General features: G+C 44.8%; 3 protein-coding genes across 4 annotated transcripts; 1 reads left to right on the plus strand and 2 right to left on the minus strand.

The window, feature by feature from the left end:
• Positions 1–6,880: 6,880 nt before the first annotated feature.
• Positions 6,881–7,489, minus strand: LOC146676845 (uncharacterized). Its single transcript, XM_085383950.1, has one exon. The coding sequence runs from the start codon at positions 7,487–7,489 to the stop codon at positions 6,881–6,883; it is 609 nt and encodes a 202-aa protein (XP_085240076.1).
• A 1,496-nt stretch (positions 7,490–8,985) lies between these two features.
• Positions 8,986–14,099, plus strand: LOC146676846 (uncharacterized). Of its 2 annotated transcripts, none has more exons than XM_085380521.1 (9): positions 8,986–9,401; positions 10,534–10,746; positions 10,990–11,101; positions 11,325–11,818; positions 12,000–12,310; positions 12,422–12,597; positions 12,959–13,131; positions 13,313–13,527; positions 13,819–14,099. In XM_085380521.1, exons 1-9 carry the CDS (start codon positions 9,034–9,036, stop codon positions 14,076–14,078), a joined length of 2,322 nt encoding a protein of 773 aa, XP_085236647.1. In that variant the 5' UTR covers positions 8,986–9,033; the 3' UTR covers positions 14,079–14,099. The 2 variants fall into 2 exon arrangements, with proteins under 2 accessions (XP_085236647.1, XP_085236637.1); XM_085380511.1 differs by having other exon boundaries at positions 8,988–9,401; positions 10,990–11,125.
• Positions 14,100–14,547: 448 nt separating this feature from the next.
• Positions 14,548–16,726, minus strand: LOC146676847 (uncharacterized). The gene is made up of 2 exons (XM_085383962.1): positions 15,819–16,726; positions 14,548–15,301 (listed from the first exon to the last, which is right to left on the minus strand). The coding sequence occupies exons 1-2, from the start codon at positions 16,562–16,564 to the stop codon at positions 14,548–14,550; spliced, it is 1,500 nt and encodes a 499-aa protein (XP_085240088.1). The 5' UTR covers positions 16,565–16,726.
• Positions 16,727–23,816: the final 7,090 nt, after the last annotated feature.

Consider the following 23,816-nt stretch of genomic DNA (forward strand, 5'->3'; position numbering starts at 1 on the left):
AGCATATTTTAGTATCGATCTGATACCAAGTAAATATGGGCCAGTATCGCCGATACTGATACCGATACTTTTCGATAAATAAGTTGGATGCGTCATTGAATTGCTAAATCTCAATTAATTTTCATGACCTTAGGTGTTTGTTGTGTTATTTCCTTTTTTATTATTAAATAGTTAAAACCCAGGACATAATTATACAGAATTTATAATTAAATAGAAAATGCTTATAGAAAATTAATATTATCAAATTGTGTTTTTTTTTTAAATCTTAAATAAAAAGTCCACTCAAACCAGTAAACAAATTAAAACAAACAAGTACTGTTTGGAAACTATAATACAAAAATTACAATTAAAATTCAACAACAAAAACAACAACTGGTGAAAATATAAATAATATGTAAACAACTTAACGACCCCCAAAGCATCTAAATCATGTCACATGACGGCGCAACATCTAAATATAAGAAGGGGGAGGGGGAGCAAAGTGTGCCTGCTCTGCGCTGACACAGGAGCGGCCTGACTGTTTCGTCTGTGCCGAAACCGCAGCATTGCAAACAAGGGTGGAACTTAAAGTAAAGAATTGATCTCGCCAGGCTAGTATTGACCCGATACCAATGCCGACTTGGTATCGATACCATTGATATTTGGATCGATCCGCCCACCACTACCACCAACGCAGCAAGTCAGTTGCTGAAATTAAATGATCCACAACAGCTCAGTCACAAAGTTGCAGACCATGTAAGGTTACAGACTGAATGCCAAGCTCTGCGGTGCAAAACATTTATTGTGTAAATGTTGACAACACTTCTGACTCAAGAACAGCACTATTCTAAATCTCCTCTGATATTAACATCAGCACAAAAGCTTCATGGCATGGGTTTCCATGGCCGAGTGGTTCCTGTAGGTGAAATGTGTAGGTGACCCAGTACTTATATTTAGATGACTAAGCATAGTATTGGTTATTTTCCTTTCAAAATGTCTACGTGATAGAATCGTTATATTTTCATTGAGATGAGATGAGATGAGATAGCCTTTATTTGTCAGTTGCAGGTGTTTTGCCCACAACCGAGATGACAGACCTTGCCGACCGTACATACAATACACAATTATCACATTGGGGAGACAGGTCAGGCTAGGTAGCGAGGAAAAAAAAATATCGAAATATGTAACACAGAAGGATAATACAGGAATGCACAGATATCAACACACCATAGCACAATAAACACAGACAGCAACATGGGAAAGAGTTCCAGTGTGTACATTTGATCTGGGACCGCTGCAATCTTTCGACTGCGCCTCCAACTGACCCGATGTCCACATCAGAGGGGAGGTAAGCGTTGGAGGTGGCGTTGGATCCGGGGTAGGGAGGGTGATGCGTCAGTGAGTGCTTATCAGTATCAGTATATTGTAACGTTCACAAGAACCAGACGGTTGGGGTCTCAGTTTGTCCGTTTATTCGGCACATAAGCCAGCGGGTTGTTAACTCAGGGGGAAGCGCTCTCGAACTACACCTCTCTTCAGCCTGGCACACACACAGAACAACCAGGTCCCCCCACCCCTTCCTGTACACCACCCTCACTACTTCCTGCAGCCCAACCAAACATGAATCTTAAAGGAACAACAACAGTGTGCAGAGAAAACCAACATGTCACTGTCCAGTAACACTTAACCATCGTTACACTGCCCCCCCAGCAATAAGTTCCTCGTCCCCGAGGGAACGACACAGTCTCTGAGGCGGGGCGGTAGCCTACGTTCCCTCCTTGACCTCCTGAGCCCCTGAGGAGGACGCGGAGCTTCGGGGCTTTGGGGTGAAGAGTCCGAGGGGGGGGAACGCAGCCCCGGTCGGGGGACCCTCTGAGCAGGGTCATGGACGCTCTGTACACGTCCCTCTGGAAAGGAGGGGAGGGACTGTCCTCTGTAGGGGGCCATCCGGTCTCTGTGCAGCGCTACTATCCTCCCCCTAGGAGGCAACTGCACCCTGTAAACAACCTCCCCCACTCGCTCTAGGACGCTGCAAGGCCCCACCCAGCTGCTATCCAGTTTAGGACACCGTCCCTTCTTCCTCTTTGGGCTGTAGACCCACACCAGCTCCCCAGCACGGAAGTGCCTCCCTTTAGTGGTGATGTCGTAATTCCTCTTTTGGCGCAGGCCTGCCTTCGCCAGCTGCTCTCGGGCGTAGGAATGTGCAGAATCCAGCCGGTCCTGCAGCTTCCTTGCGTAGTCCCGGCCCGGTGGTGCCTCTGGCGCGTCCGGGGGTTTCCCAAAAGCCAACTCTGCAGGAGTTCTCAGCTCTCTCCCTAACATGAGCAGGGCAGGCGTACATTGGGTGGAGTCCTGCACTGCCGACCTGTAGGCCATGAGGGTAAGGGGAAGATGGTAATCCCAGTCCCGTTGGTGTTCTGAGGTAAGGATGGCTAGCTGCTGGGCCAGCGTCCTGTTAAACCTTTCCACCAGCCCATCGCTTTGGGGGTGAAGTGGGGTGGTGCGGGTTTTCTTAGTCCCAAGGCGTTCACACATGGCAGCAAATACCTTGGACTCAAAGTTACGCCCCTGGTCACTGTGGAGGGTCTCTGCTGTTCCAAAGCGGCTGAACATCCCCTCCACTAATACATCAGCGACCGTCTCAGCCTCCTGATCTGGGATGGCGTATGCTTCCGGCCACTTGGTAAAATAGTCCATGGCCACAAGAACATAGCGGTTTCCTCTGTCTGTGCGAGGAAATGGGCCCATGACGTCCACAGCTACTCGCTCCATTGGGGCTCCTGCTGGTTGCTGCTGAAGCTGAGCCCGGGACTGGTCTTGTGGCCCTTTGTGTGAGGAACATGCATCACAGCTGCGGCAAAAGTCCTCCACATCCCTCCGCTGTTGACCCCAGTAATAGCCCTGGCGGAGGCGGCGAAGAGTCTTGGAGACCCCAAAGTGGCCAGAGCCAGTGCTCCCATGGCAGGCTCCCAGCACAGCTGACCTCAGCGACCTTGGCACCACAACCTGCCACCTCTCCTCCCCCGTGGCAGGATCCTTCCAGGCACGCTCCAACACCCCCTCCTTCAGCCTGAGAGCTGCAAACTTGGCCCACAGCCCCCTGGTACAGATGGAAAACCCAGTGACCTCATCCCAAAGGGGTTGCTCCCCCTTCTCCAGCCACTGCAGGACCGGCAGCAGGTCTGTGTCTTGTTCCTGCCGTGCCCTCCACTCCGCTGCATCCACCACCAGAAGAACCCTGCAGGCGAGCTGTGCTGCTCCGTCTATTGTCGTGAGTTCCCGCTCTATTTCCTCTCGCTTCTCACAGTAACGGCAGCCAGCTGCAGCACATGGGCGGCGAGAGAGGGCGTCTGCGTTAGAATGGTGCGTCCCTGCTCTGTGCTCCACGGTGAAATTGAAGGCTTGGAGCTCCTCCAGCCAGCGAGCCACCTGTCCCTCTGGCTCCCTGAAAGACATCAGCCACTGAAGGGCAGCATGATCAGTTCTGACAACAAATGCTGTGCCGCACAGGTAGTATTTAAAGTGTCTCACCCCCGCCACCACAGCCAACAGCTCTCGTCGTGTGACACAGTAGCGCCGCTCGCTCCTGTTCAGGACCCGGCTGAAGTACGCCACCACCTTCTCCCCTTCCGGTCCAACCTGCGACAACACCGCTCCCAGCCCCACATTACTTGCGTCAGTGTCCAGGACAAAAGGCAGGGCGGGGTCAGGGGGGGCAAGGACTGGGGACTCTGTCAGCGATCTGCGGAGGGTGTCGAATGCCTGCTGACAGTCCTGGGTCCAGATGAAGTCACGGTCCTTCTGCAGCAGGTGGAAGAGTGGTGCGGCTATGGAGGAAAAGCCCTTCACAAACCTCCTGTAATAAGACGCCAGTCCTAGGAAGCTTTTGAGCTGTTTCTGGTCTGCTGGTGTGGGCCACTCGGTAATGGTGTGAATTTTTTCCTCCAAAGTGCTGATGCCCTCACGACCCAGCTTGTGGCCCAGAAACTCCACCTCCCTCCTCATGAAGTGGCACTTGTCGGGATGCAGCTTCAGGCCTGCAGCCGCCACCCTCTCCAACACTTGTCTCAGGGCATCCAGGGCAGCATCAAAGGAGCTCCCGTGCACTAGAAGATCATCCAGGTAAACCAGACACCGTTGTCGTGGGACGCCAGCCAGCACACTGTCCATGAGCCTCTCGAAGGTCGCAGGAGCGTTGCAAAGGCCAAAACTCAGGACTTTGAACTGCCATAGTCCCCTGTTAGTGCAGAAGGCTGTCTTCGGTCTGGATTCCGGGGACAGTGGCACCTGCCAGTAGCCACTCCGCAGGTCCAGGGTGGAAAACCAGGAGGACCCGGCTACTAAGTCGAGGGACTCATCAATCCTGGGAAGGGGGTAAGAGTCTTTCTTCGTCACTTTGTTGAGTGGTCTGTAGTCCACACAGAAACGCATCCTAGGACTTTTTTTCTTAGGCACCATCACCACCGCGGAGGCCCACGGGCTATCAGATGGTTCTATGATGCCCGCCTTCATCATTTCACACAGCTCCCTGTCTGCAGCCTCCTGATGAGCCAGGGGCAGGCGGCGGGGGCGCACTTTAATAGGCTGGGCATCCCCGGTCTCAATGACGTGCTCTACCAAGTGTGTCAAGCCAACATCACTTTCTTTCAGGGCAAAAATGTCACTAAACTCTTTTAGTACCTGCCATAGACTCTCTTGCTGCTGTGGAGTCAGCCCCTCACAGTTCTTTGACCAGATACTCCTCACTGCTGAGAGCCTCTCCTCCTCCTCCTCCTCCGCTCGCTGTTCTGCTGGCGGGTCTGCAGGGGTCTCTGCGGTGGAGGTGGACGCCGCGGCAGATGCTGTGCAGACCGGGGGAGGAATAAGCGGCACCTTCTTCCCATCAGGGAGTACGAGGAGGCCTTTGCCTAAGTCCAGTACACCACCAATGGCTCGTAAAAAATCCAGCCCAAGGATGCAGGCGTCCTGCACGTCAGCCACCCAGGCAGCATAAGACACACCGAGGTCCCCAACCTTGAACTGGAACACTCCCTTCCCTCTCATTGGGGCCAGATCACCGGTCACAGTCTTAAGTTGCACGTTAGTCGGTTGTACAGCAGCTCCGGTTGGGACAATATCGGGTCGGACCAGCGTTGCATTGGATCCCGTGTCCAGCAGGGCCGTACAGGACACCCCCGCAATCGTCACTGGAACATGGCAAAAGCCGCCAACCTGGGTCCAGCCCACAGTGATGGCCGCACCGGGTGGAGGTGGCGGTGGTGTGGGGATGTCGTTCTCCCAGGCCCGTGTACTCCCGCCTACATGGGCCCGTGGGCGTTTCCCTGAACCGCTGCAAGCTTGGGGCACTGCCTGATGAGGTGTCCGACTTGTCCACATCCCCAGCAGCTCTGAGGTCGGCGGTGTGGGCCAGCCCGAGGGGAAGGCGACTGCAGCGAAGCTGTCTGCACCAAACTGCACAGGCCCGCTGGCGTCTCCATCTGTTCCACAGGTGCTGACACAGCCCTCACCACGTGTGCGTCGTCAGCGCCCCCAGAGGATCCTGCAAGCATCTCCCTCTCCAACGCTAGCTCCAGGGCTGCACTGAGTGTGGCCGGCCGAGCAAGCTGAGTTTGCATGCGGAGCTCTTTAGGGCTCAGGGCCTGCAGGAACTGGTCCCGAGCTAACTCCGCCTGCACTGATGGTGGCATGCTGTCATACGCCCTCCGGCAAAGGCACTCGACTTCATGGGCCAAAATGCGGAGGGGCTCACCTGGCAATCTGCGTCTGTTGTGGAACTCCGACCTCAGCAGCACTGGTTGGTTATACTGCCCGAAGCGCCTCTGAAGTGCTCCGACCAGAGCATTATAATCTCCCCTCTGCTCCTCGGTCAGCAGCAGCAGGCATGCAGCTGCATCCTCACACAGGCACAAAGCCAATTGGAGAGCTTTATGTTCCTCAGACCAGCCAGCTGCAACAGCTAACAGCTCGAACTGTGCGATAAACACTTCCCATGGCGTCTTGCCGCTGAACTTAGGCGTTTTTATATTCGCTGCAGCTTGCTGGGCGCCGCCATGTTTGTTTACATCACGTGACGGCGCGCCAAGCGAGGTCGACTCCTTCCCGCCGGAATCGCGGCCGCTGTGCGAACAGTTCCCGAGCCTAGTCAAACCTGGAGAAAATCCAGCCTCGGCAGACAGCCGCAGCGCCGTTTCCCTCACTCCATGGGCGGGCGAGCGCGGACGAACCTCCCTCTCCTCCGTCTCCTTCTTAATCCTGCCCGGCAACATCCTCGTCTCGTAACGGCAAGCGTCGCCGGCAACAGGGTCTCGGGCGTTCTGGGGTTCTTTTTTCTTTCTTCACTTCTGACACCAATGTAACGTTCACAAGAACCAGACGGTTGGGGTCTCAGTTTGTCCGTTTATTCGGCACATAAGCCAGCGGGTTGTTAACTCAGGGGGAAGCGCTCTCGAACTACACCTCTCTTCAGCCTGGCACACACACAGAACAACCAGGTCCCCCCACCCCTTCCTGTACACCACCCTCACTACTTCCTGCAGCCCAACCAAACATGAATCTTAAAGGAACAACAACAGTGTGCAGAGAAAACCAACATGTCACTGTCCAGTAACACTTAACCATCGTTACAATATGTATGTGTGTGCGTGTCCAGAGTTCAGCTGAGACAGTGTCCTTCGCCCTGCCAGGCTAAGTAAACAGACTACCAGCCAACCCAGGTGGCCTTGCATGGAATGGGAAGGAACAGACTCAACACAGTCGTTATCAGGGAGTTTTTGTTCAGCTCCGGCCTTGAGCCCACAGCTGCCGCCGAAGGGGTAGCCGCATTATAATGGTGATTTTTCTTTTACAAACAACTCATGAGAATTTCATGCTGTTTTTAACACTCCGACACTGACACTGGTCTCTAAATCTCCCGTTGGATAGCTGCGATTTTCTCCATGATGTTATTTACCTTCAATTCCGTGGTCTTTTCACTCTTTTGCTCACAGAGCAGATTCTGAGACCTCACGACTGCAGCCAACTGATCCGCGATGCAATCCAGCTTCCGCCCAGAGGTGTTGTTCCAAGTGGATTCTTCCCTGATGTAATTCAATATACGCTCAGAGGTGTTATTCTGAGCCTTCACTGCAGCCGTTAGCGCCTCCAAGCTCTTAACCATGCTGCATTCAATGAGCCCATTCTGAGAAGTTGCACCTCGTCCCATCGTTTCAATCCCAGCGGGCAGCCTTGGGGGTGTTTGAACAGCCGGTTCCGCTTTCTTAATTCTCTGATAAGCCAGGGCCAAGCCAGCTCCGATCAGTAAGAACCCTGTTATCATGGTTCCGAATAGGTAGATATCTTCAGCATCTTCGATCGACAGTCCCGCCAGGCACACGATCCTCCATGTCTGCCACCCATCCATTGTGCATCCAGCAGGGAAAGTCCCTCCAGGGCACTCGGGCTCTCCCGAGCCCAGACTTCTCGTTGAGAAAAGGGTGTCAATAGCATTCAGAGACCAATTGGTCAAATCCATAATTCTCTTTAGGTTTTAGAAACAGACTATGAGAGTGTGTTCCAGGGAAAGTAATACAAAAAAAAACACGAGACTAGACAAGGACATAAGCAGAGAAGATAAGGGAGAGGAGAAAAAGTCGTCCGCCTCCTCCGAGAGCCAAAGAAATAGAGAAATTGTGATTCAAGAGTGAACACAATGCTCAAGTCACATGTTGGTGCTTTGTGTAAATCTCCTCATGGTTGAGATGCCATGTTGTGATTTTAAACATTCCTGTCTCAAACTGAAAACTGCAGCATGGTTTCTGATTCTGGTTCTGTATGATAGTCATGCACTGGCATCAGAACTGACAGGTAGACTCAATTATACCTCACTGTGGTGTAGCAAAGTATTCAGACGCATTGAAATTCCAGCTTGAGAAAAGGAGGATTTGCTTGAATGTTGACTTGATGTTTCCTACATGGCATGAAAAATGCTGCTTGGAGTGATAGTCTTCCAAAATATCTAAGAGCATGTTTCTGATGATGTAGTTATATGTATGAATTAATTCAGCTGTAATATAACAGCACCTTCACAGTAGCTGAATGAACCACAGCACAGGGATTTTTCATTCTGATACATGTAAACTATTGAATTAAAATGATCAAATTGTGATGTGCTTTGCTCATCTAAATGATAAAATGCATTTAGAAGGAGTTCGTGGATTGATAAGGAGCAAGTTAATTGTATGAGGTGCCGTAAGGGACATTATTACTAAAACGCTCTCACACACACACAACTGAAATGCTCTCACACACACTAGTGAAATTTTAGCTCTCACACACACTACTGAAACGCTCTCACACACACTACTGAAACGCTCTCACACACTACTGAAATGCTCTCACACACACTACTGAAACGCTCTCACACACACTACTGAAACGCTCTCACACACACTACTGAAACGCTCTCACACACACTACTGAAATGCTCTCACACACACTACTGAAACGCTCTCACACACACAACTGAAATGCTCTCACACACACTACTGAAATTTTAGCTCTCACACACACTACTGAAACGCTCTCACACACACTACTGAAACGCTCTCACACACACTACTGAAATTTTAGCTCTCACACACACTACTAAAACGCTCTCACACACACAACTGAAATGCTCTCACACACACTAGTGAAATTTTACCTCTCACACACACTACTGAAACGCTCTCACACACACTACTGAAATGCTCTCTCACACACTACTGAAACGCTCTCACACACACTACTGAAATGCTCTCACACACACTACTGAAATGCTCTCACACACACTACTGAAACGCTCTCACACACACTACTGAAATTTTACCTCTCACAGACACTACTGAAACGCTCTCACACACACTACTGAAACGCTCTCACACACACTACTGAAAATCCAAGGCATTTCAGTTGAACAGGAAGGCATTTCAGTTAAACAGGAAGGCGTTTCAGTTGAACAGGAAGGCATTTCAGTTAAACAGGAAGGCGTTTCAGTTAAACAGGAAGGCATTTCAGTTGAACAGGAAGGAGTTTTAGATGAACAGGAAGTTGTGTCCAGACCAGGAAAGTGAAGGAAAAAGTGGTACACTTCAAACCACTACACAGATGTCTACTCAGCAACCTGCTAGTAGCCTAAGTGAAGCAGCCGCATTACTCAACAGTATATTATCCTCAGCAGAGACCATCAGAACTTTGTCAAATGCCACAGTCGTGGGGCAGCAACCTGTTGCAAGTACCAGTGTGGACGGACTGGATAGTCACTTAACATCCCTCTTTCCCTCACGTCAACGTAGCAGCTTGCCCATGCCAGCGACATCTACAGTCAGGAGAGAATGTGCACCTGCACCACGTTATCAAACTCGGCAATGCTTCGGCAGCTGGACATCAGGCACCAGAAGAAAAAGGTAGTTACAAAGTTTAATGAGTTTGTATTCACTTGCCTGAAATGGGGCCATATGTAATAGTCTGATATTTAATAATATACTGCAGGGCTCGCAAAATCGCTAGCCCGACGTCCTGGGGCTAGCGATTTTTCCAGGCTACCAAAATCTATCTCTGCCCTGCCCGTCGGGCTATCGTAGGAAGGAAAAATATATGTCTATGCTTTTGCATTCTTTCGGAAATGTAGCTGGGTAATTATGTCATTGGCATCGGTGAGCCACTGTCAATATGTGACATATTGAAATCGCGTTTGAATTTGCGCTTGTTTTTTGCTTTCACTTTGCAATTATGTGTTATGCAACTGTGTATAGAGAGCGACAGTACTGACTGGTGAGTGATGATAATTTGCGCACCAATTCCTCTGATATCGTCTTATCAATCGTTAGCTTACTATGCAAACATGACAAGTGAAATCTCCCGCAGCTTAAACATGTGAGAGGTTGATTGCGCAGAGAATCGCTGAGCGTTATGTGTGTGTGTGTGTGTGTGTGTAAAAGCAGCAGGATATATATTTTAGTTCTGCTGAGCCAAATAAGACAGGTCAGGGTGAAGAAGTGACAGCCAAAGAAAAGCTTACCACAAAACGGAAAAGTTATGACAAATCAGACTATAAGGCAAAAAGAAAGTGCAGCTTTATGGTTTCATGGACAAAATAATTTCTGTGGCTGCAATGACGAGCTAAATAACCAGGGCTGCACATAAGTGGTCCGCAGGTGCGCATTCGCTGTCAAAACAAAAGACACGCACAAGATAAGAAGTTGCAACGCGTGTTTGCGTACATAGGATTTTCTGGAGGAGGACAGACATTTGTTTAGAACTCTTAAAGATGTCGAAGAAGCTCCTTTAAGCAATTACTTTGGTTTTCCTCCACCTCCAAAGAAATGTCAGAAGGAGTCCGAACCACAAAAGAAGCACGTATTCTCGGAAAAGTATAAAAAAAAGTATATAAAATTAACCCTTATGTTTGCCTAACTACAACAATTTTGTCTATGAAAGCATTCTGTGTAGGGGTTTGGATAGTGTTCTGCTGTCTGCATCTCAGTATTATTAGTTATCACTTGCTGTTGTTTATGGTATCTAATATTTATATTTCAGAGCTATGGCCCAGCAGCATGACCATTTCAACAAAGATGTTATACTACTTCCAACTCCATCATGGGGAGTAGTGTGCAAACAAGGTTCGAAATTATGGTTACACAAACATGGGCACATCCTCAGTGCTTTTGAATTCCAGAAGACCTGGGACAACCAAACTGTCGTGAAACACCTCAAGGAAAGCTTTGGTGAACGCCTTCCAGAGGATGTCAGGTAAAATACTATTGTTTATTGTTACTGTGTGTATTCATGTAATGACTTGTACTTAAAGATAATATACCAAAGTAAAGAAGTTTAAAATATCATTCATCATTATAAAAACATATGACTATACCAGTAGAATTTAAGTCATAAAAGCATACACACAAACAGAACAATATATAATAAAATATTTAACTAATACTTAAAATATTTAACTAATTAGCAATTGCTGTTGTCCCTATTTATTTTTTGTAGCCTCGAGTTTCTAATGGCTTGTGGCAATAAGCTGGTGTCTCCAAAGCTCCAAGTTGGTCAGGAGCTGAATGGGATGCTGATCCTAAAGGTTTTTAAAACCAAAGCCCTCTATGTAAGGCCATCAAGGACACTTTTAGTAAGTTACTAAAAGAATGAAAAGTAATCATGATTTGGGAAAAAACATGTCAACAATTGGGCTTCTAACAAAATAGAATATATTTATTTAAAACAAGTGTTTGGGAGCAATCAATATGGATATTTCTTATTTTAATCTTTTTAAGATAAGCTATAATTACTTGCTTTTGATATATGTTTTTGGTCTTTTTCTGTTGAAGAGTGAATCAGATGAAGACAAAGATCCTTCCCACATCAGCTCCAAATCAGCATTAAGCAGTTGTGCAACTGATAAGGACAGTGACAATGATTGTTTTGAAGTTGATAGTTCAAAAATCCAACAAGACATGAGCAGCCAAGTCACTACAAGGTTAAGAAGTCATGTTAAAGGTGATAACCCTGGCACTAGCAGTGATGAAGAAGATGATACTGGGACCAACTGTATTCGAAGGAGTGTTGGTAAAAGGCAACGAGCAAAGCAAGGAAGTGATGGGAACAGCATTTGTGATGAAGGCTACATGGCAAGAAGTGATGACAAACCTAGCACAAGCAGTCACAGCAGAGATTTCAATGCAAGAAGTGAAGACATCCCTGCCATGAGCGTTAATGATGAAGATTATTCTTCATATTTAACTCTCGTGGCATCGCTTTCTGGCAATTCTTCAGATGATGAGGATTTAAATCAAGCTATAATTGCGAGCTTGGAGAATCAGATGTGAGTAACAAACATACAGAATTTGAGTTTGAGACATAATTTGGGCTTTCCAGAATTGTCAAATCAATATAAACCTTTAAAGCTTTAACTCTCTATGATCAGTGTGACACATATTCTCAAATTCTGTAACATGACTACATGGCTGATATATTTTATTTTCTGTTTTATTTTCTTTTTTTAGTGCAGAAAAAGTCCCTGTTCAAGAGATACTGCTGGAACTATCAAGCAAAATTAGCACAAAACAGCAGTGCAAATTTAATATAAATCGCTCTGCTGTGTGGGAGGGAGCCTTGCGTGGTTTTCAAAGGCTATCTTATGATCCCAACTTGATGATCTGTGTGAAATTCTCAGATGATATGGGGAAAAATGAGGAAGGGGTTGATTTAGGTGGGCCAAGGAGGGAATTCTTGAGACTATTGATGGACACCATTGCCAGGTCAGCCATGTTTGAGGGGAAAGAAAACTGCAAGAACTTGGCTCTTGACAGTACTGGTAATTACCTATTTTTCTAAGATTAATAGTGGGAACTGTTTAACTGATATTTATTTTTACAGGCAACATTACTGACAATTTTGCTTTTCCTTTTATTCTGTTGCTTTGCAGCTCTCAGAGGGGACTGGTACTACATCTCTGGGAGAGCCATTGCAGTGAGCTTGGTACATGGTGGTCCACCACCTAACTTTCTGTCACCAACAGTATTTTCCCTTCTGGTTGGAAATTCAGCAAATCCAGCCCTTGAAGACATAGCTGACCTGGAACTCTTTGAAAAAGTCCGAAAGGTCTCTATATGTTTATTTTATAAATCTTATAGTGAATTGAAAATAGTTTGTGTTCCAGTTTTCTTTTGTAGGGAATGTTTATCCAGATCAGTCTGGCCATTGCTGAATGCCAAGTTTTTATATTTTGCTGCTATATTAAACTAAGATTCAGTAGATAAGGGTAGACGAAAGAGTATATTTTATCATTTTTTAAGCACATTGTAAACATATTAAAAAAATATGTGTAGTCATTTGACTTCCAATGTACGCGCGGGCATATTGTGATTGTGTAGACCACTGGTGGCTGGGTTCCTTCTAATAGGTTATAAGACTACTGAGTAACTTCCATAACAAGCCCTTCCTCTGCTCTTTGTGATGCTAGATATCTCAAAGTACAACCCTTGAGGACCTTGAAAAGTCAAAAGAACCTCTGCTTGATTACTTGGCCAATGCAGGATGCCTGAGGCCTATGCGTTCACTAAGAGACAGGGATCTGCTGGTACATGATATTGTCATGTTTCAGGTCATCCACAGGGTTCAAGGTCCATTTCAAAGGTATTTTGGTATTCTGTGTTTTTCAGATTAATTAAAATGTGATAAAAATCTTACCTATTAATCAAAATGGCCAGTTAATAACCTAGTATAACTGATTGTGCCAAATTGATAATATACAATTAACTTAGAAGCATGAAATTGCAGAATTATTGAATAAAATTTATTTGTGCTGTTTATCCAGATTTTGTGAAGGTCTGAAAACTCTTGGGGTTCTCGAGAAAATGAGGAGGCATCCAGACAGTTTTCGCCCTCTGTTCTGCTATGAGCCACATATGCTGACTGCTGACCAGGTGGATGATCTTTTCAACATTCATCTATCTCCAGAAGGAAGCAACAGAAGAGCTGCTGAGGAGACAGTTGTTACCTTCTGGAGAGACTATCTCCAAGATGCAGAAGGTAATTGTCACTTTAGTGCACAATAAATAGATGTAACGATTTATAGGTTAGCATTTCTGAAATCTTTATTTTAAATAACATACTCATATAACAATAACACCACATTACCCTCTTGGTTGTAGTAACATTTTTACATAGTTCTTTGAGACTATTGAAAGATGAAAAGCATGCTCTATAGTCATTGCAATAACAGTGATTAAGATTCTTGCTTTAGATTTGTACTCACTGACAATTTATGTTGGCCAAATGAAATAACCTTTTAACACTTTTTTCCTTCTCTGTTTTATGCAGAAGAAGAAGGACCTTCCAAATTACAGAAGATATTGGCCTTTGCAACTGGAGCAACTGCGGTGCCACCTATTGGCTTTTCCCCAGCACCCTGGATTGAGTTCATTCATAGAGGAGACGATGACTTCTCTTCTACACCAATTTTCCCTCTTGCCAACACGTGTGTTAACTGCATTAGGCTGCCACTGCATGTTTCATACCAGCTGTTCAAGGAGAAGTTTGATTTTGCATTAGGTAACACTTACGGCTTTGGCAGGGTATGAACACATTATGCTGGAGGAGTTTGCGTGTTTCTCTTTTGTATCGGTCTCTCTTTTGATTCAAAGTGAGTATTGAGTATTAACTTGTTAAGGTTTTAATATTTCCAAATTTACCTGCTTCAGTCAAATTGATGTTTTAAGACATCAATTTGACAAGAAGTGATTGTTCTTCAGGATTCATACAGGTAGATACCAGTTGTTTAACAGCACGTCAGAAGTTAATTTAGATTGTTGAGTTTGAATATACAAAATTTGTGTCACTTTACTCATTTCATGTTTATGTCCATCGGTTTTTGATTTGGTTGTCTTTGTGTGTGTTTATTCTTCTGCCTGTGTCAGTTTCTGTTTGACAACAGAGCTGTCATTTTATCATTTTAAAGAAAATGGTTTCAATATGTTAGTTTCGATCACATATGTTTTCTGAAATGTTTTTTTTATATATCTTTTTTTTATTTTTTGCAAAATATTTTATTTAATGTAGAAGGTGTAAAAGTGAAGAAAACACATCTATTCCATGATTTCCATCATTTTCTAATGGATTCACTTGTTGAATTATGTTCATTGCAGTCTCATTTATGTTGATGTCAATAGCTGGAATATTGACATTATTGTTTGTTTGAAGTTCTGGTAATGGCCCTTCTTCATCAATGCCATAATAGTTATCAACATGAAAAATGTCATTTATAAACGACAGGATTCCCACATTGTTTGTGACACCTGTATGCCACAGCTGAAGAGGGGTCTGTCCTCCTTGTGTAGAGAGACCATGGTTGTTCCACTGATTGACAAATTCTGTTAATGCTCTTTCAATCCTTGGCAAATAAACATAATGCAGACAAAAAAGATGTAGCTCATTCAGTGACTCCAACATACCCTGTTCTTCCATAAAGTTAAAGATATTTATAAAGTGTCTTGATACAACTCTGTTGAGTTCTGCCCACAGTCTTTCAATTCTTTGGTTATGTACTGAAACACCTGTAATAACACTGCCTACTCCTCTTCTCTGTAACATAAAACGAGCAACCTGTATATTTTCCATACCATGATCACACCTGACCCTTAAGGGCAAACCAAAGTTTTGTATTCCTTCCAAAAATAATGACAAGACACTTGAGGCTCTGTTATTGGATAAGCAACGTAAGTATATGATAGTTCGGCTGAAGCCATCAACACAGCCATGCAGGACCAAGCGCCATCTAATCAATTTGTGGTTGCCGTCAAAATGCCTGTTGAGAGATCAGAAAGCATTACTACAGTTCCACATGTTTGTTCATATTATTTAGTAGTGAATTCCTGACCCTGTACTTAAACAAAAACTAGAGGTTTCATTTTGTACATTTACTTCAACAACAGCACACCTCTGTCTCTCACACACACACACACACACACACGTGCACACACATACACACAGTGGCATAAAATGTCTTTTTCCACACTACGTTTACCTGGCACAATTGATGTTAGAGATTAAAATTGTGATGTAAAATAAAGGATTAAACAACTCAACAGTATATACATTAGACAACATCTAAATTGATGTACTATGAATCCCCCAAATATTTAACATACTTATATCAATTTCAGTTTTTTTGGTTATTGTTATTTTTTTATTATTATTATCTTATGCTGATCATATAGATTAACTTCAGTAATGTTTTGAATGAAGGACCATTAATTTTGATGTGTTGTGTTAATACTTTTAAACACAAGGCCTGATCATTTGTTTCAAACCAGTGAACTTACCATAAGTGGTTGGGGGCCTGAACACTATAGATCCTTCGCCTTATCGCATGACGACGTCTAAATGCACGTCCAATAGGATCCACTTCCTGTAGACTTTGTCTGACCCTCCAACGTTGAACTCTTAAGCCACGAGATCTCAGACTTCCAAGAATGTATACTTCCCCTGCATTTGGAGTGTTCTGTAGGATATCCGTCACAAGGCCATTCAGTTCTTGATTTGAAATATCCACATAGCTTAATGGCTCAACTCCCAAAGTTTGTCTGTGTCTGTACAGGGTTCTTCGACTTATTCCAAAGCATGATGCAATTCTCTGCCATGTCATACCAATGGAAACAAAGTGAGAAATCTGTTCAGCAGATATAGTGTATCGTGGCCGACCTGGATGACCACTCAAGGTGGTTGGGGGTAACAATCTGTGGGTCACATAAGCAGATCTCTGTCTAGCATCATATTCATGTAGCAAGCTGCAAAAGCATCTATACAAGGATTGTAGTAGGTTGGTGGCAACCCTATTATTGGGATCATATCGAGATACAGCAGCAAGAAATTCTGATAGAGTTCGTGTATGATCATCTAGCTCTCTATAAAGCCGCTCTTGTCTGATATTGTCCGAATTTTCATTTTGGAGCGCCCCAATACATTGCAGAGCACAAGTAAAAAATCTTTCAACATCTTCTTCATTGGTTCTCACCTCAAAAAACAAAGAAAGTATGTAAAAAATGACAAGGATCTGATGTAATTTCATTGTAGATGAGGTACTGTCAGACACAGTCTTTCCAGATTATACGGGCAGCTAGCATAGCCAGGATGCCCCGACTTGTTGCAATAGGCTGCTACCCTACAACAATGTTTGGATAGTCACTGATGAAGGCAAAATATTTTTCAATTATACCTCTAACAGACTGTTGTAGACGTCACCGCGGTGTTAGCTGTGCATTAATGTGTTATTTGTTTTTCCTCACCTTCCTGTGCAGCTAAAATGCCTTCCTGTTCAATTGAAATCCTCTTGGTTTTCATTAGTGTGTGTGAGAGCGTTTCAGTAGTGTGTGTGAGAGCGATTCAGTAGTGTGTGTGAGAGTGTTTCAGTAGTGTGTGTGAGAGCGTTTCAGTAGTGTGTGTGAGAGGTAAAATTTCAGTAGTGTGTGTGAGAGCGTTTCAGTAGTGTGTGTGAGAGCGTTTCAGTAGTGTGTGTGAGAGGTAAAATTTCAGTAGTGTGTGTGAGAGCGTTTCAGTAGTGTGTGTGAGAGCGTTTCAGTAGTGTGTGTGAGAGGTAAAATTTCAGTAGTGTGTGTGAGAGCGTTTCAGTAGTGTGTGTGAGAGCGTTTCAGTAGTGTGTGTGAGAGGTAAAATTTCAGTAGTGTGTGTGAGAGCGTTTCAGTAGTGTGTGTGAGAGCATTTCAGTAGTGTGTGTGAGAGCGTTTCAGTAGTGTGTGTGAGAGCATTTCAGTAGTGTGTGTGAGAGCGTTTCAGTAGTGTGTGTGAGAGCGTTTCAGTAGTGTGTGTGAGAGGTAAAATTTCAGTAGTAGTGTGTGTGAGAGCATTTCAGTAGTGTGTGTGAGAGCGTTTCAGTAGTGTGTGTGAGAGCGTTTCAGTAGTGTGTGTGAGAGCGTTTCAGTAGTGTGTGTGAGAGCGTTTCAGTAGTGTGTGTGAGAGCTTTCCAGTAGTGTGTGTGAGAGCGTTTCAGTAGTGTGTGTGAGAGCGTTTCAGTAGTGTGTGTGAGAGCGTTTCAGTAGTGTGTGTGAGAGCATTTCAGTAGTGTGTGTGAGAGCGTTTCAGTAGTGTGTGTGAGAGCTTTTCAGTAGTGTGTGTGAGAGCGTTTCAGTAGTGTGTGTGAGAGCGTTTCAGTAGTGTGTGTGAGAGCGTTTCAGTAGTGTGTGTGAGAGCATTTCAGTAGCGTGTGTGAGAGCGTTTCAGTAATAATGTCCCTTACGGCACCTCATATAATTGAGTTACCAGCCATGCAGAATATGGAAAAATCTGGCCGCTTCAGCATTAAAGGTGACAAAGAGATTAGCTACAGGAAAGATGATGCAGAATTACTGGACTACAAGTGTCAGCTAAAATCAGTCCTGGCCCCAGTGTCTTAGATTGCCCTTACTTACTGGAACGTGCTCAGCCACTCAACACCAGCCAGGTTTGTCATGATGAGAGCAGATGAAAACGATGAGCAAGATGATATCTTTGCATAGGAGTCATTTCTATAGATCTCTATGGATCTCTCATTCCGCTGATTCCAATAATCTGGCTACAATTCTGGTGATTCTTACTATATATTCAGTGCATCCAGAAAGTATTCACAGGGCTTCAATTGTCCTGTGATGTTACAGTCTTATTCAAAAATTCATTAAATAGATTTTTCACCTGATTTTTCCGTAAAACCAAAATAGAAAAGTATGTTTGAAATTTGTGAAAATTCTGGGAAACATTGTTTTTATATTTTTAAATGATTTACAGTCATTATTCACCAGAAATAATTGTGCACTGTTATTGTATGAAATCAAATCCTTTTAATTGCTAGTGATGAAGAGAGTCTGTCATTACATCACTTTGATGTAAACAAAGACATTTTCCAAGACATACATATTCTTGAAAGATAATATCTAATAATTACAGATATTTTTCCCTTACAGAATCAGGTCAATAGAATAAAATAGAAGCTCAGGTCAATAAAAATAAAATGTTGTTTATTACTGAATACTTAGCAATGAACGTAATGGATGTAGTTATTATAGTAATCAAGATAAATCTCCAGAAATGTAGAGACACATACACGCACATTTACTACTGCATCATTTGTCAGATAATGTAGGCTATTAAATTTTGGCTGGGTAGTTGTTCATAAAATTGCTTCTCATGAGATGTGGAATGAGTCTAGCAATCTTGAATGAATCTTGAATTGTGCAAGATTTTACTAATGAGACATCTGTTTTTCAAACTTTGTAAAATGCTCAGGTTCCCAATCTAGCAACTGAAATGAAAGTATGACACACAAACATTATGAAAGTACATGGGAAAACACACTTCAGTGATTAACTAACACAATTTTTAACACAAAGCTTCATTGTCTTTTCACTTTTTTTTTCCTGCTGTGATCAGTATCCCCTCTGCAAGCTTCATTCATTCAGCTGGAAAGTGTGTTTTTAGATTTCAGATGTTTAGGATATGGGACAGGAAATACTTGAATAGCCAGGTATGTCAGGAGGCATTTTCTCTCTCGTCGTGGCTGTGTGATATTGGCCTCCACTCTGGTGCACCTCAACAATTCCACAGCTTGTCTCTGAGACAGGCAGAGTGTGAGAAGGTTGGCATTTTGCCCTTGGCTGATAACATGCCATCATGAGATTTTGTGTGCAGTTGCACCTGGAATTGAAAGTGTAGAAAAACACCTGTTTATAGCAGATTTGAAAGTGTGAGTTTTTCTCGGCCTTAAAAATAACAATACTATATGTTAATAAGCTTATTAGAATAAAAAAGTGAAATGCAGTATAGATAGAAGAATGAGAGAGAGCGAAGAAAGAAAGAAGAATGTTCAGAATAGTGTATTTACTGATGTGCTATGAGCCATTATATTGTCAGCTGAAGTCCTAATAGACGTTTGTTTTTTTTTTCTCAAATGAGAAAAAAATGCATGTGCATAGTATATTGCAAATAGAAATACAAAGTCTAATGTTAGATGCTGCTGCTCTTGGACCGACTCTCACAGGGTATGAAGCTCTACTGAGATGACTGGAACAGTGCAGTGAAGTAATTGCAGTCTTTACACAATAGGCCATTTTCACAGTAGATATTTTGACATGTTATAGCTGGAAAAATACAGGTGTAGCTATTAACATTAAAATGTCTGCAATCCATTCAGCTATGCTGGTTGAAAGGCCTTGGTTATTCAGCAGGCTTGGTGGGACACACACATGGCACAGGGCCATTATTAATGTTAGGTACTCCTGTGCTTTTCCTGTTATAAAGAATTAAAAATGTCAGTTCATGCAGGTGTTCAGCAGATGCAGTTCCTTTTTTTGGGTGAATCGGGAACAATTTGGACTACAGATCTCTACTTAAAAATGGCCCAAGGAAACTTACAGTATCCTGTTGGTATGTCATGTTGGCCCAGTTTATTTATTATCTATTTGTTTTTTTGCAAATACTATTCTTGCACTTACCAAATGTTATCGTTTCTTTATATTAGATGTGGTGTTTATAAAGAATTATTGAATGTCAGTAAAATCTTACTTAAAAGAAACTGCAAATTAAATGTTTTAAAGTATTTTAATGTTACTAAATAACGACAATATATATTTTTCCCCTGCCAAGATCTCAAATATCTGCTCCAATGTTAATGGGTTAATTCAACACAATACTATATTTAGATCTATATATATTATGCTTATTGTTGGGAGATTTATTTGGTTTGATTTAGTGTGGCCCAATTCTAGAGGTTTCTGCTCTTGACACTTGTACTGAAAGACCAAAAATATATTTAACAACTTTTTATGTGGTTTTATGTACCAACATAAAGAAGTGTGGAGCTAGTTAACACTTCACTGCCAGTGTTGCCAACTCCTCAGTAAGGAAAATTGCTATTGGTTGTCCTAAAAGTCGCTGGAAGTCGCTAAATGACGTCATTGCTTAATTTGCATAATTGGTCATGCTAATTAAATTCCAAGATGGCGGCGCGTGAACAACGCGAGGCTCAGTGTCTCTCCAGAATCTGCTATTTAGCGGTTTTTTATCTACTTTTAACCGGATTATTCGTCCAGAATTGCTGTGCGTTCCTGACCTACAGCAGACAAGAGCTTCTGGACATCTGGACTCATAACTCCAACAGTTTTATCGCCGATCTCCGACTCATCCCAGAGATCTCCAGAACACCGGAGGCTGCCCACTCTACCCGGCCGGGCGGAAGTGCACGCAGACGGCGCCGAGATCGTAAACAAAGGCGAGGTAGGCGCGGAGGGCTACGGGCTAAGCTAAAGCTAACACCACACCGGCTGCCTTTACCCAGTATTTTCCTCGCCAATGTCCGTTCTCTGGCAAACAAAATGGATGAGATACGGCTCTCCATCACTAACAACAGACGGATTATGGACTCAAATGTCATGTTTTTCACCGAAACATGGTTGAACAACAGCTGCCCGGACAATGCTATCGAGTTAGCAGGACGCCACACACACCGAGCCGACAGGCTAGCAGATGACTCCGGCAAGACCAGAGGTGGAGGTTTGTGCATTTATATTAACAATGCTTGGTGCATGAACTCCACTACTACTGAGAGTCACTGCTCACCTAATGCGGAGTTTTTAATGGTCAAATGCAGACCTTATTATCTCCCCAGAGAACTCACTTCGATCATACTCACTGCCATGTATATACCCCCCGACGCTAATGCTAGGTTGGCCATGAAAGAACTTTCTGCAGCCATTAACAAACACCAGAATAAACACCCCGAGGCTGCTTTTATTGTTGCTGGCGACTTCAACCACACCAACTTAAAGACAGTCCTCCCCAGATTCCACCAACATGTCTCCTGCCACACCAGAGGAGACAAGACTTTAGACCATGTGTATTCCAACCTGGCTGGAGCCTACAAAGCCACACCCCTCCCCCACATTGGACAATCGGACCATCTCTCCCTGTTCCTTACACCTAGGTATTCACCACTCATCCAACGTGTGAAACCTGCTGTGAGGACAATTAAAGTGTGGCCAGAGGGGACAGACGCAGTGCTCCAGGACAGATTTAAAAACACAGACTGGAATATGTTCACCCACACAGACCTGGACCAGTACGCCTCATCTGTACTGGATTACATCTCCAAAACCACAGACAGTGTCACCACCCAGAAACGGATCACCATGTACCCCAACCAGAAGCCTTGGATGAACCGGGATGTTCGTCTCCTCCTGAAGGCCCGCAACACCGCCTTTAGGTCAGGAGATGCACACGCCTACAGTACAGCCAGGGCTAATCTAAAGAAGGGCATCAAAAAAGCCAAACACCATTACAAAAAGAAGGTAGAAGAACACTTCTCCAACTCCAACCCCCGACGCATGTGGCAAGGACTCCAGACCATTACAGACTACAGGACCACCAAACCCTCCCCCGCATCCTCTGATGTCTCCTTCCTCAACGAGCTCAACAACTTTTATGCTCGTTTTGAGCGAGGGAACCCCACAACCACAACCAAAGCAGACGTGACGCCAGACCACCAACCTCTGACTCTCTCCCCCACCGATGTAGGAGCGGTGCTGAGCAGGATCAATGTCCACAAGGCTGCAGGTCCCGATGGCATCCCCGGGCGTGTTCTCAGAGCGTGTTCTGAGGAGCTTGCAGGAGTGCTGACAGACATATTCAACCTGTCCTTGGCCCACGCTGTGGTACCGGCCTGCTTCAAATCCACCTCCATCGTCCCGATACCCAAAAACTCCAACCCATCTTGCCTCAATGACTACCGCCCAGTAGCACTCACCCCCATCATCACTAAGTGCTTAGAGCAGCTGGTCCTAGCACACTTCAAATCCTGTCTCCCCCCCACCCTGGACCCCCACCAATTCGCATACCGCCAGAACAGGAGCACAGAGGATGCAGTCTCCATCGCACTGCACTCTGTCCTCTCACACCTGGACAACAACAACACCTACGCCAGAATGCTGTTTATAGACTTCAGTTCAGCATTCAATACAATCCACCCCTCACAACTCATCAGGAAACTGACAGACCTGGGCAACAGTTCCCTCATCTGCAAATGGTTACTGGACTTCCTGACCAACCGCCCCCAACATGTCCGGCTGGATAACCGCTGCTCATCTACCATCACAATGAACACCGGTGTACCACAAGGCTGTGTGATGAGCCCTTTCCTCTACTCCCTCTTCACCCACGACTGCAGACCTGCTGATGGTTCCAACACCATCATTAAGTTTGCAGATGACACCACGGTGATTGGCCTCATCAGTGACAACGATGAGGCCGCCTACAGGGAGGAGGTGGATCGTCTGGCTGAGTGGTGCGACACAAACAACCTGCTGCTTAACACCGAGAAGACCAAGGAGCTCATCGTGGACTACAGGAGGAATGCTGACCCACATCCACCCATCCACATTAAGGGGACGGCTGTGGAGCGTGTGAGCAGCTTCAAGTTCCTGGGAGTCCACATCTCCGAGGATCTCACCTGGACGACCAACTGCTCCAAGCTGGTCAAGAAGGCTCACCAGCGCCTCTTCTTCTTGAGGACTCTGAGGAAGAACCACCTGTCCTCAGACATCCTGGTGAACTTCTATCGCTGCACCATCGAGAGCATCCTGACCAACTGTATAACAGTCTGGTACGGGAACTGCTCTGCCTCGGACCGGAAGGCGTTGCAGAGGGTCGTGAAAACTGCCCAGCGCATCGCCGGAGCACCACTTCCTGCCATAAAAGACATCTACAGGAAGCGGTGTCTGAAAAGGGCTGGGAAAATCATCAGAGACCCCAGTCACCCATCACATGGACTCTTCACCCTCCTGCCCTCTGGGAGGCGCTACAGGAGCCTCCGGACTAAGACCACCAGGTACCGGAACAGCTTCTTCCCCACAGCTGTCAGACTCCTGAACTCTGCCTCCTGACATCTGACCCACGTTAACTCATGGACTGAACATACACACACACACACAATGGACAACTGTACCCTCAAACACACAATAATAACATGGACTGAACCACCACTCACAACCACTAGCACTTTATATAGCCTCTGTAGAAATTATCCACACCCTCACTTACCTTAACTGCACTACTGTATAGCCCTGTGTAAACAATCATTCTGTACATACGATAATTTTTAACCCTACAACTGTTTACAACTTGTATAGTTCCCATTTCTGTATAGCTGTATATCTCAGATTCCTGTAAAGTTATTTATTTCATATTCTGTATAGTTTTTCATATTTATATCCTGTCCATATCCTGTACATAGCTTGTACTCACTACAGCCTGTACATACTTATAGTTATAGAATATTCACA

The sequence above is a fragment of the Rhamphochromis longiceps genome, linkage group LG2, assembly GCF_057381845.1.
Source record: "Rhamphochromis longiceps isolate RC_006_pf linkage group LG2, R_longiceps_female_GT1.1, whole genome shotgun sequence".
Classification (NCBI taxonomy): Eukaryota; Metazoa; Chordata; class Actinopteri; order Cichliformes; family Cichlidae; genus Rhamphochromis; species Rhamphochromis longiceps.

Coding starts and splice junctions, on each gene's coding strand:
- LOC146676845 (XM_085383950.1), bottom strand. CDS start 7,489: ATGGATTTGACCAATTGGTCTCTGAATGCTATTGACACCCTTTTCTCA.
- LOC146676846 (XM_085380511.1), top strand. CDS start 9,034: ATGAACAGGAAGTTGTGTCCAGACCAGGAAAGTGAAGGAAAAAGTGGT. Junction 9,402..10,533: donor TCAGGCACCAGAAGAAAAAG/GTAGTTACAAAG, acceptor TTTATATTTCAG/AGCTATGGCCCAGCAGCATG. Junction 13,132..13,312: donor GTTCAAGGTCCATTTCAAAG/GTATTTTGGTAT, acceptor CTGTTTATCCAG/ATTTTGTGAAGGTCTGAAAA.
- LOC146676847 (XM_085383962.1), bottom strand. CDS start 16,564: ATGAAATTACATCAGATCCTTGTCATTTTTTACATACTTTCTTTGTTT. Junction 15,302..15,818: donor CAGGCCCCCAACCACTTATG/GTAAGTTCACTG, acceptor ATCTCTCAACAG/GCATTTTGACGGCAACCACA.